The 12,963-nt window shown below is 39.5% G+C and overlaps 1 protein-coding gene across 1 annotated transcript; it reads left to right on the top strand.

Annotated features, from left to right (window-relative positions):
* The first annotated feature begins 1,522 nt into the window (after window positions 1-1,522).
* On the top strand, window positions 1,523-2,742 carry LOC140929869 (uncharacterized). Its single transcript, XM_073379568.1, has 2 exons — window positions 1,523-1,978; window positions 2,178-2,742. The coding sequence occupies exons 1-2, from the start codon at window positions 1,780-1,782 to the stop codon at window positions 2,654-2,656; spliced, it is 678 nt and encodes a 225-aa protein (XP_073235669.1). The 5' UTR covers window positions 1,523-1,779; the 3' UTR covers window positions 2,657-2,742.
* The last annotated feature ends 10,221 nt before the right edge of the window (window positions 2,743-12,963 follow it).

Here is a 12,963-nt window from a genome sequence, read left to right as displayed (position 1 = left end):
TTATTTTTTCGCGCTCCTTTTAACTTCGCAACGCTCCCCACCATCTGAACGCCTGGAACAGGCTATATAGCCTGTCATAAGGTTCACTCCTTCCTTGCTTAGTTGTCTTGCTTTGCGCCAATATCTTGTTACTCTCCTCCGTCAACATGGTTTTTGTATTGTTGGCGGTATTGGATGCGCATACCAAAACTACTGCGACGTGTCACTTTTTCCGTGCGATACACGAACATAATCGAACGCACGAACATATTCCAATCCTACTTGAAGCGTGCGAACTGGTCACCTTTAGCAGCAAAGCAGACCGGACTGTTTGTTGAGTTTGATCCAGCGAGGGAGAGAAGCATTCACGGAACTCGCCTGGGTCGTTTGGTGAACAAGAATTTCACGTAAAACGGCTAATTAGGACAAGTTTGATTGACATCACAACAATCTCTAAGAATGTAAAAAGAAAACGAACTATCAAATAAAGCCTCAAAATATCTATTACACAGCGATCAAGACAGACAGTCACTGAACTTCTGCGGCAAGAGTAGAGTTTTATAGCCTGAGGAAACAGCAGACATTTCGCGCCGTCACCATTGCATTGTTTTCCAGCGAAATGGTGGTGTCGCGAAATGTCGGCTTTTTTTAAGGCTACGAGTCTCCTGAACTTTCTAAAGGTTCAAATCTTTAGCTAAAAGGCAATAAAATATTAGATTCAGATTGTAACTGAAGGGAGAGTTATAAGAGGTCCAGAATGAAAGCTACCGATTGGGTAAAATCAAAGAAAATTATATTACACCTTTTTTCAAAACTTCTTGGTCACTGATCCACTACTAGTGAGGATTTCGAGCTTTAAAGGTTTTGAGGCGAGGGCCTGAGGGCTCTTTCCTGGAAAAATTAACCAGAATTTTTCCTGTTTCGGTGCTGATCATAACTACCCAGCCTCCTCCTCAGGCACTTCGTTTTTCGCAAGGTAATGGCGAGCGACTGATGATGAGCCGCAAGGGACCATTGGAAGAGTACAGACTCCTTCCCGCCTTCCTTTGCGCGCACAGTTTCATCGAGAGAGAGACGTCTGGGTACAAGGCAGATAACTCCCGATAACTCGAACCTTCTAGGGAAATCGAAAAAAAATTCGAGTTATCGGGAGTTCGAAGCAAATAACCGGAAATAAGAAAATAAGGAAATGGATGGGGAGGGAATGCAAGTAAGCAAAAAAAGTATACAGGGATGGACACTGGATTTGAACTGAGTGACAAAAAAGTAAAGACAAAGAATTGACACGGTTGTTTTGAAATAAATTCAACGTTTCGGACAAAAACAAAAACGGCTCCGAGGAACTTGGGTCCTGATAAGGGTTTGATAATCTGCATATTAATAAGCGTCCTTTTGAGGCGTGTGTACGAGTGACAACCTATTCGCCCATTTTTCCGAAAATTCCCGATTATTTCAGAAGATTTCCGTACACTACCGAAGATTTCCGAAGACTACTGAAGATGTCCGAAGACTACCGCGTTACGTTTGTCCTACTAAGTCTACTAAGATACAGCTGTCAAAACTCTTCAGGAAATGGAAGTTTGTACTTAGAAATGCGCAGATTACCGGAAGAGTTTAATTTACTCTTTGTCGATGCATAATTTAGTTTGTCAAAATAGAACGACCTCTTCTTGTTTTATCATGAAGAAAATACACTGTAGCTCCCCATATTGACCCATGACGTGTACTGGGTAGCATGCATTGAAGCCTTAGAACCGAGCTGCCGCAAGTCGAGTCGACTTTATATCACGTTATATCACAATGAAACTGATCATGATTTTCGTTTTCTCTTATTCTCTCGATGTTCTGTCGCTGATGGCTGATAAAACTCCAGAATTTGATAAGACCGAGACGACGTCTTGGGACTCCTCATGGCTAAGCGAGCAAAGTTCAGATTCTTTGGGTCTGCAGGATTACTTTCCTTCTCGTCAGAAGAGAGGACTGACCAAAAGTTGCACAGGTTATTATTAAACCGAGCTTACCGCATTCACACAGTGCCATGTACAAAATATTGAATTCCCCCTATAGTTGGCCTGGTTGAAGCTGTGTAAATAAATTTTAAGAAGTTGATGACGATGATCTTTACACGAACCGAACAGGTAAATATTAAAAATATGCGTGTAACTCTGATCGAATTTCGTTGTGTGCTTTACCTTTAGGTCGCTGGCGCAAGGTTAATTCCTCTCCAGTGTGTTTTGGCACCAGAAATCATCAGTTTGGAAGGTTCTTTATGCCATCTAGTGGCAAATTAGCCGCCATAAAGCTGGTTCACCTGTACGGTTACGTGTCCTGTAATACACATGGGGATGTTAACCGTTGGTCTTACTGGGGCTGTGGTTACTCCTACAGTTCGACGAGAGATAAGGTGAACGTCGTTATAACAACTTCATCCAATCGCATTATTCTCCCGCCAAACCAGTTTCTAACTCGAAGTGGCTCTCTTGGAAGTGGAAAATGGCACGAGATTCTTGGATACAATTCGTGGTCCCCAGAGCTTGTCTTGTCAGTTTTCTCCCATCCTCTCTGGGTCTCTTCAGGACAACAGTTACGCGTGTGGTACGGCGAAGATTTGGTAGACTACGCCGAAACCGACAATGCAGGAAGAGTGTGCTGTGATGTTTACGCTCGCTATGTTTGAAGAGATTTACTTCCTTGTTGTAAAGGCATAAATTAAAGGAATACTGAAACTTTTAAAAACATTTGTTAGTCGCATAAGAGGCTGGAACAGTTTATCTTTCAGGGGCACCCAACGAGAATATAGTTCAAAACCACTTAAACATAGCATTGTTAAACGTATTTTAGTATTTAAACGGTTGATATAGGCATATTTTTATCCCCTAAAAATTTTTCATCTGTTCGGATTTCCCAGCTGAAAGTCTAAAGTTCCGAAAATTATAGGGATCAAAACTCACCTTTTCAAAAATCCCAGCCAGAAAAAAGGCTCCCGAAAATTCTAGGTGACCTTTTTAACCTTAAATCAGTTAGAAATAGGCAATTATACCATTATTTAGATGTTCGAAAATCCTAGGAGAGGCAGGCAAGCAAGAAATTTTACAACAAATGTTCCGAAAATTGTAGATCTCAAATCGTCTTCCGAACAGATATTTTCCGAAAATTGTCGTTGGGTGCCCCTGATCTTTCCTCAGTTTAGAAGACCTCATGAATGGACTGTGCTTGACTGTTTGTTTCAGCTTCATGCGAATGAAAATAATAATAAAAATCGTAAGGAATCATAAAAGTAAATCTTAATGAACTAACAAGTCTGAATAAATTTACAAATCGGAGAAGCTGTCTCGCATTATGATTGTATGCTTCTCGTCAAAACACCAGTAATACAAATGGTCGTCACTGTGTATTCGTATAGATATATTAAGGTTACAAATAACAAAAAATCTGAACCACTGAGTAGGGTTTCCACAGCTGTTTCCATGGATGCGCTCTTCTTGAAATTGACGTTTTTAAGGAAGGAAAAATTTCGGTCTATGCTCAACTAAGATTTGGAGCGATTGGAGTCCATGGAATGAAGGTAATTTTTGTAGCTTTTTCTTCAGGCAGCGTAGGACAGCCAAGTTTTCCCTTCTCTTCTTCAATCTTCGATAGGTGAGAAACCATCAAAACTTGCTAAAATGGCGTTTATAGGGCCAGAAACATTAAGAAAACAACACAGACTTGAGGTATGTATGGCTTATGTGCACCAGTTAACCGTTTTATTGATCTTGAATTCCCATTTAATTCAAGTCTGGCTTCCAGTAAGCTATTGTGAGTCTGGGCCCCTCTGTAAACCTTCTAGAGTTTGAAATCAGCTGAAAGGCGATAAAATAAGCTAAGTGATTCAGATTGTAAGTAAAGTGAGAATTATGAGAGCTCCAGAATGCCGGAAAGCTACCGTTTCGGTAATGATAATCATAGTCAAAGAAAACTTTTTTCGAAAATGAATTGGTCAAAATCGTTTCCTGAGTGCTCATAAGCCAGTCGTCAATGAGAAGTGCTGACGTGTATTTGGAGCTTTGAACTTTTGGGACGAAGGCCGGGGGCAGGTTCCTTAACCAGAATTTTTTTTGTTTCTATCCTGATCTTTTATTTCAATGAAATACTTCTAAGGAAGACGAAATAAAAGCGTTCTCAACCTGATTTTCAGTTTTCAATCTTCTGAACTTTTAAAAATATCGAGATAAAATGAAAGTAGTAAAACGCATATTGACGTTTTTCACAACAGAAGACATCAGCTGAGACATACCCTGCTAGCAGAGTCGCAGCGTACAGAAGACACAGTTACGGAATGGAACGTACCAGTAAAACCAGCTAATAACTTCTGTTGAAGGCACAAATGTAATAACTGGTCACAAATGTAATAAAGGTCACAAGTGTAATAACATTTGGTCACAAATGTAATAACACTTGATCACAAATGTAATAATTACCAACTTAACGATTTAAAAAGAGTAACTCACTCAGAGACATAAATTAAAGGTAATATACCTTTGAAGACTGAATTGTGCAGGGCAAAGATGACTTTCAAATCATATCCAAAAAAATGGAATTCAGTCAAAAAGGCCTAAGAAAAACGTAAAGAAAAAGAAGTTGAAGAGAACCAAAAGAAGTAGGAAGGGGGAAAGCGAAAGGCAAAACTTGAGTGGACGGTGAAAGTCTTTTGTTCGAGCTTCACAAGCTATCATTAAGCTTTGGGAACAGCACGACCTGCGTAATGTTTGGAACCTAGAGGCCGGAAAATACCTCAAATAGCTCTTCTTGATGGCATCAGACGGACGGTTGCGAAGGAGACCAGAATTGGTTAAGCACGATAGGTTACCCTTATACGAATTACATACGTAAACTTGCTAATTGGTTTATGACGGCATTGAGCTGTTTCAACATGCGAGTGCAGTGTCACCTGTTCGTTACACAGTCCTGGCGGAAATTTTATTGTTACAATATAGTGAAATAAGGACTTAAGACAACCTATAACTTCAAAACAATGGTTTAATCTCATTAAATTTGAACATTAAGTTACAACCCTGAAAAAAAAGGCTTGCGGTCATCAAATTAGGACTTCGAATTGCTTTCCTGCTATACAAGGCAGGGAAACTGTAGTTGTGCATACAAAAAAGTATGGGAACCGAACATCAGTCCTATTAATTAATATACCAAGCACGAATTTTCTCTGAGAAGAACACTGTTTTATCAGCCTTGAGCGAAACAATATAGCTAATCAGTCTTTGGCAAATAAAAAAAACAGGCTTCTATATTTGGCGTTAAACAAGGAACATAATTATGTTCTTTTTTGGTTCGCATGCTTTTTTATTTACGTGTGTTTGCAATATTCTTCCACAAAATGCCAGATATTAGAGGAACTAACCTCACCCATGCATGATACCATTTAGGGGATTTAATAACTGCTCGAAGGCGTTCAACAGCACTACTGCATCTCCCCTTCAGCATTACTAGTTTCTTATGCTTATGACGACTGTTTTTTCTGCAAGTTCTGGAATGTTTACCGTAGGCCAAGGCATCTTGTCTACTGTTTTCTGAAGAGGGTATTTACACCTCGTAGGGATGTTCTCATAAACGGAGAGGACTTTAAGGTAATCTTAATGATACTTTCTAGCACATCGTTGTTTAAAAACTGCCCTGTGTATCCTGATCCTACTCCATTCTGTAGCTCGTCATTTTTGTCTGCGCGACTTATACCTTCACTTACTGTATCCCCCTTATTTTGCCAACTTGTTCCGTGTCCCCGTCAATTCTGAGAACATAACCTTCATCCTCTTTACCTTTGCCATCACCTCCTTTGTCGCACCCATTATTGCCAACACCACTTGTGTCCCTTCTGCACTCGTCATCACCATTTGTGTCTTCGCCACTTGCACCAACATCTCTTGTGTCCATTCTAAGAGTTTACCTATACAATTTCCCGTGACATTTTAGCTATTCAGCTCACCTTTGATTTGATATGATATCTTTTGAAATTTTTGAATTTTTTAAAAATTTTTACTCGTGCACAGTGTGGTGTAAAAGTGTATGAGAGAATGTCCTCTGTTAGCCTGCGAACAGCAGACGCATTTCCGGTCGTCGCTTCTCTGAGAGGCGACGACCGGAAATACGTCTGCTGTTCGCAGGCTAGTCCTCTGTAGGATTTTGTCACAGCTGCAAGCCGAAACCAAACATGTTTGTTTAGTTTGTCAAGCGCCCGTAGAACAGATTGCTCTGTTTTTCTTCATGAGGAAACTCTTAACTGGAAATCAGTATCTGGTCAGCACTTTAGTTTGAGCGCAAATTGCGATTCAAAGCCGCAGGCTGATAGCAGTGACCACTCAACAGGCCAGCATGTAGCAGTTGAAGAGAAGTCTTTACTTTACTGTTCGTTTGAGGCGAGTAAACCGTAATGACCATCAAGAGGTTGTTGTTAGCATCGCGTGTGGTAGTTTTCTGTTCCAACGCAGCAAGGTTGTGGGAGGAATCCGAACAGGTAAGGGTCTGCATCCATAAAGAGGGAGCAAGGGGGCGTGATAACTTAGAAAAATTAAAAGGACTGTTACATTTTCGCCTGTAATTGTGTTGAAAATTATCCATGATTCTCCGAATAATTTATTTTGTTAGGCCGCAACATCCCTGTTGATGGCACAATGCTACATGAGAAAGCATTTTTCATTGCAGAAAAGTTAGGAATAACTGGTTTTACTGCTTCAAATGGCTGGCTGCAACGTTTTAAGCAGCATTACAACCTGCAAAGGATGGCTACAGCAGGTGATGATGGAGACAAAACTATAAACATTCGCTACGTTTAATTAAATTCGCCAATTTGAAAAACCTAAATTTTGGGCGAGTAAACAACGTAGGCCATGTACCAGAAACTGGCAAGTTATAAGATATAAGAAAACTAATCATGATTGACTCCATGCATGCATTCCATCAGGTGACGGTATTTGACTCATCCTCGGAGACCCAGGGGCAGTTAGTCGGGTCGATAAAATGTTCGTGGTGAAAGTTTCCTGTCGTCTCGATCTTACAGTAAACTTTCACCACGAACATTTTATCGCCCCGACTAACTGTCCCTGGGTCTCCGAGGATGTATTTGACTGTGTCCTATCCAGATTTAGTTGTGATTTTTGTTTTAGCTTAGTTTAGATCTTTATTACAATTGTGACCAAATGTTATTACACTTGTGACCTTTATTACATTTGTGACCAGTTATTACATTTGTGCCTTCAACAACTTCTCGGTATTTGTCGACGAACATATCATGTAAAGTTTATGTTATAGATATTAAATTAATGTTATTAATTTTTTTTTCTGTGATTTGAATTTTCTATATATGGTTATTGAATTTCTCGGAGATTTTTATTCGCGGGTCTTTCCACAGTTGCGAAAAACGCGAAATTAAGTACCAATAAGGTGGTTGAAGAGGTGTGAGATCCTTCATTAGATAGATAGATAGATAGATAGATAACTTTATTTAAACACGGTTAAGGTTCCTTCAGCATGTACAAAAAAATCTAAGATCTATTATACCTAACTAAACTAACTCTGATTAAAAATATATTCATATTTTAACTACCTAGCTATTTACAAATAAAAGCTGCTTTTCAAGGATGCCGTGTAAAACTGTATTAATGTATGATCTCATTCAAAACTGTTGCGACACAGTTTGCGTTTAAAATCATGTAAAGAATCTGCAGATCTTAAATCATGGGATAGGCTGTTCCACAGCTTAGCTCCGCTATAGGAGAAACTTTTCTTTAAATAATTGGTACGGGGCAGTGGAAGGACTAATTTATTTTCAGTATTCCTCAATCGATAAGAAGTTATTTCGTCACGAGATACAAATTTAGATGTTAGATAGTCGGGAGTCATCCCATGTACGGTTTTATACATCATAATAGCCGTCGATACTTGTCTTTGGTGTTTAAGCTTACGCCAACCTAGTGCCAGGAACAAATCGTCCACATTACAATCAGAATTAGCGGACATTAGAATACGGGCTGCACGATTTTGGAGCCTCTGCAGCTTATCGGAAAGACCAATGCCGCAGTTGGTCCATACGACATTACAGTAATCAAAATGCGGTTGAATTAAACCGTCGTAAACATTAATTAATACATTAAAAGGAATAAGATGTCGTATTCTTTTAATTGCACCCAAGGCAGAAGCAATCTTTTTACAAATACTCTGTATGTGGCATTCCCAGCTTAAGTTTTGGTCAATATGCACTCCAAGAGATTTTGCCGTTGACACTTGCATCACGGGATGGTCGTTTATCATAAAAGAAGGAGTTTCAGAAAGCTTTGATAGCTTCTGCCTCGACCCAACTAACATAAACTCAGTTTTAGTCAAGTTAAGGGTCAGTTTGTTAGCCGATAGCCATATATACACCTTGTTTAAATCGTCGTTAACGCAGTCATTTATGAGTTTTAAATCTGCGCTGGCATAGGTTAGGCTGGTGTCATCGGCATACATTCTAGGTTGTGAAAAATGCAAGCAATTAGGTAGGTCATTAATATACAGTAAAAACAATAAAGGTCCAAGAATTGTTCCCTGGGGAACACCACATGTAACTAATTTTGGGTTTGACATTGAGCAATTAATTTGGCAAGTTTGGGTACGATTGTTTAAATACGAAGTAAACCATTCGTGACAGGAACCGCGTAATCCATAATATTGTCTAAGAAGACAACGGCATTGACAAGGCCACGATCAACGTTCACTGCCCAGCTATCGGTAGCTTCGAGTAATGCGGTTACAGTAGAATGTAAAGAACGAAAACCAGATTGGTAACGGGATAGAATACGATTCTCAGTAAGATGGTGATACAACTGGTCGTAGACTACCCGTTCAAATACTTTGGCCACGACTGGGATCACCGATATTGGTCGATAATTGGTGGGATCATTTCGTTTACCAGAATTTTTATACAATGGAGTAACCCTAGCCGACTTCCACTCATCGGGAAAAATTCCTGTCAACAGTGATTGATTAAATATTAAAGTAAGAGACTCGGCAATTAGATCAGGGCACTCCCTTAATAATTTAGCTGATATACTATCTAATCCAGTGGCCTTTGATTTACAAAGTTTTGAAAGGAGAGAATAAATATGAGCAGATGTTATTTCCTCGAAGACAAACTCCTTAGAACTTTTTGTAGGTGGTATCAACATTCGAAACAATTCGACTAAGCCTTGGTCCAATCTCAATGAAGAAAGTGTTCAACAATTCAGCAACTTCTGCTTGATTGCTCGATTTTAGTCCCTGATATTGAATTTCATTTATTATTGTTTTATTAGATTTGCGGGAAGTCAATTCATTGATGGTCTTCCAGGTCTTACGTTGATCACCGGCATAATTATTAAAAGAATTATTATAATAGGCCTTTTTAGCAGCCTTGATTTCCTGATTTACTTTATTTTTGACCTTCCGGAATCGATTCCAAGAGGACGCATCCTTAGTTTTAACAGCTTTTTTCTTTAGCCGGTTTCTGAAATTCATTCGTTTTTTCAAATTTGTGGTAATCCAAGGAGACTTGGTGGGACGGGTGCGTTTAGTTTTCACAGGGGCGTGCTTATCACAAACACTTAGGAATAATTCTTTCCATTTTTTCCACATGTCATTGGGGTCGTACAGTTCTTTGATATCGTCCCTCGGTTGCGTCGAAACATCATTACAGAAATTAATGCTGTTGAAGTGTTTAAATTGTCTATAGCTGATCAAATTGATTCCTTTAGAAACAGACGGGATTGAAATTTTACGGTACGCGTAAACAAGACTGTGATCGCTTATACCCACGTGTGTCACCCCAGAACAGAGAATATTGTCTTGGTGACTGGTGAAAATAAGATCAATTAGGGTACTTGTTGAGGGTGTGACTCGAGTAGGCTCGTCGATTAATTGTTTTAAGCCATAAATATCGGTAACATTTAACAGAGCCCTTGCATAGATGTTTTCGCTGGACAGCAAATCGCAATTCATATCACCCATAAGATAATGTTCAACATTCTCGGAATCAAGTCTTGCTAACAAGGAGTCAATATTCGAGAAAAGGTCTATTGATCATTGATCATTTTACGTAGAATTTTCATAACTACACAACTGTAATATAATTTTAACCATTTATACTAAAAAAAAAATAATTTAATTTGCATAGCTCAATAAACATAAAATTAAGGACAACTTTTTCCACTCAGTTTCTATCCGTTCTTGTTTCAGTCTTTTGTTGGGCTTTTTATAGGCTGCTGAACCAATTATTATTTAAGGTTATTTTGGATACTGTGCTTTCCTGTCAACGCCTTGCATGAGTGAGCGACGTACTCGCTTATCAGGCGAGATTGAAATCTGCCAAGATTAGGAGCCAAGAAACTAAAATCGAGCAAAACGGATCTTTTGAGATTCAGGCTTGAATGGGAGAAGGCGAATTTTCTGTAATGTCTTAAGGAAAACAGGTGCTTCTTCGTTAAATGCCAACCAAATTCTTCGTCTCTTAAACGGAAGTCTGGGCTTTCCTATTTCATGTACCCCATAGCTATTTGTAAACTTAGCCGCTAAAGTTGATCTAAATCCTGCAAACGTAGAAGCTGAGGACTCTTAGCCTTTATTATAACCCTAATAGGGTGCAGGGAGACTATCTTTGTCAACGAAAGTCCTATTGACTTTCCCATTTTCTCCTATTTTTCAATACAAAGTTTCTTATTTTTCCTATTTTCTCAATCCCGAGTTTCCTATTTTCTTATTTATTTAAGCGACCATTCCGCTGATCCATTTAGTACCAGTTTGTAAGTGTGTCATGGTTAAGGTCTAAGAAGAACGTAACACTCTGCTTAGCTGCGACTGCAAGACCGTTTTCGGAACCAAAATATCCTTTCTAAGTTGCTTAGGTATAGCTGTTAACAAGAGCTCACCAAGAGAGCTAGTGCCGTAAACTAAACTTGTCTGTCATCTAACATACAGACTCCAGCTAGTGATTGGTTCTTTAATTAAACAAGAAGCTGATTGGATGATATACCTGACCTGTTTTGTGAGCGGTCATGTTGAAACGCAGACCATGCAGATTGCAGACTGCAGACTGCAGACTGTGCAGACCGTGCAGACTGTGCAGAATGAGTGTTGTTTTTTTTACTTGTAGCTTAATTTTCTAGTAAAATTTTTACTATAGTTTCCCGAAGGAGCGAGCACGATGGAGGAAGGTAAGCTGTTTCTTTCTGTAATATTATGTTGCCACGATTATTGAAATTTTTTTAGTAGAAGAAGCTTTGCGAGGTTAAGAGACTTAAAACCCTTTTCGGCTTCCTACAACGGCTAGGAGGAGACATTTCCTCAATTTCCTTGATTGTTGATGATCGTCTTTGGTTTCACTCTGTAATTCAAACCGGTGACTTGCCGTCATTTCTTCAAATCTTACAGATAACGATGTCATCGTTGTTAGCTCGGAAGATTCGGGTAGGACTTTTGTTTATGTAGTTTTTTTATTCGATTCTTAAGAGTGTCCTTCTGAGCGGGTTTTCACTCGGGGATCGACAATTGTATGTTTCCATATGCTGTTCGCAAAGAGTACCTAACGGTTAGTATAAGTACCACGAGCTATTAAATACAGAATACAGGCGTTTATGGATACATTAAACTGCTTAAGAACGCGCTTTTGCTAAATACTAGCCAAAAATTATTTTAATAGACGGAGTCCCAGAGTCCCAGAGTAGGCCTGGAAATGCTGGCAAGAGATCCCGCAAGTGAGAGGCGTATTCTTTTCACAAAATGGACAGGGCAAGCTTGGCAAGAAGTCTCTCGTCGATGAAAGGATACAATTGTTCGCTCGTTTATCAAATGTGGCAACGACTGAGGAACGAGATAACGAAATTAACATTAGTGAGCTAGACAACTATTCAATTTGTCAATCCAGTGACACTGAGGAATTATGGTTCCATGGCGAAAAGCGATGATGCATGCGGTCCATGACTGAACAATGAACACCACTTTTCACCAGACCAATTGATATGTAAAGTTCCTGTCAGTAAATCACTGAAGTCGAGAGTTACAGAATTGTTCGTGTTCCAGTATATAGAATTTTCATGAATTAAAAATGCTTGTTAGAGTGAGCTACCTCCGTTTACTTCGTTAGTAGGAAATAACAGTAAAGCTGGTTTCATGTTTGGCACTGACATTTGGTACACTAAAACATATTGCGTCACAAAGGGCCAAAATAGGCAACGTCTCAAATATGGCCGTTACTTTCGGGAATTACTAGAAAGGTCCGAAAATTAGCCTTACTTTCTTGTAGCCGCAACTTTCGAGGGGGGTAGGGGGGGGGCGCTTCTTTCGGAACTCTACGGTATATTTCAACTCGGCAGTGACGAAATGCTTCAGGATAGCTGGGCTTTCGATGCAGTTTTAACGTCCGTATTCGTAATTCATAGATGGGTATTCAGAGCTATGGTATACTGATTCCGGATGCTTTACGATGTAGCTCTGATTAACAAGCCGCCAACCTGACATACGTCGTTTATCATGGGGTTGGGGACTGTTGGGGAAGGGGGTTACACTGCATAATAATTAAAGCATCAATATAAAGAACGAAGGAAATGTAATCGTAGTTTATTGTTTACTTCAAAAGGTAGTAAGTCTTTCATTTGCTTTGGGATCATTTAGTCCCATTTCTGACACGGTAACTTTTGCCCTTAACTGAGTCATCAACGGTATAAAATTTGGCTTAATTCAGGAGCCCATTTATTAACAGAACAAACTTAAGTAGTAAGAGATTATATATACAGTAGTCTTTCGTGTTGGAGATAAAGCATTGCTCACGATGCTGTATGGTCTAACCCGCGGGTGAACTCTCAACGTCTGGCCTCGCGGGAGAGCGTAGCGGGAAACAGGCTGCAAGAAATTTTGAATAAGGAACGTTTTTCCCTCGGGAGGCTATAGGTATTCTTATTATCGGAAATGACAGGAGACAGGGGCAATTAA

The sequence above is a fragment of the Porites lutea genome, chromosome 3 (assembly GCF_958299795.1).
Source record: "Porites lutea chromosome 3, jaPorLute2.1, whole genome shotgun sequence".
Classification (NCBI taxonomy): Eukaryota; Metazoa; Cnidaria; class Anthozoa; order Scleractinia; family Poritidae; genus Porites; species Porites lutea.
The sequence above is the reverse complement of the archived record's forward strand: the minus strand, read 5'-3'. Positions and strand labels throughout refer to the sequence as shown.

Excerpts from the sequence above, each read along its gene's own strand:
- LOC140929869 (XM_073379568.1), top strand. The coding sequence starts at position 1,780 with ATGAAACTGATCATGATTTTCGTTTTCTCTTATTCTCTCGATGTTCTG. Across the intron at positions 1,979-2,177 it reads ACTGACCAAAAGTTGCACAG|GTCGCTGGCGCAAGGTTAAT; the intron begins GTTATTATTAAA and ends CTTTACCTTTAG.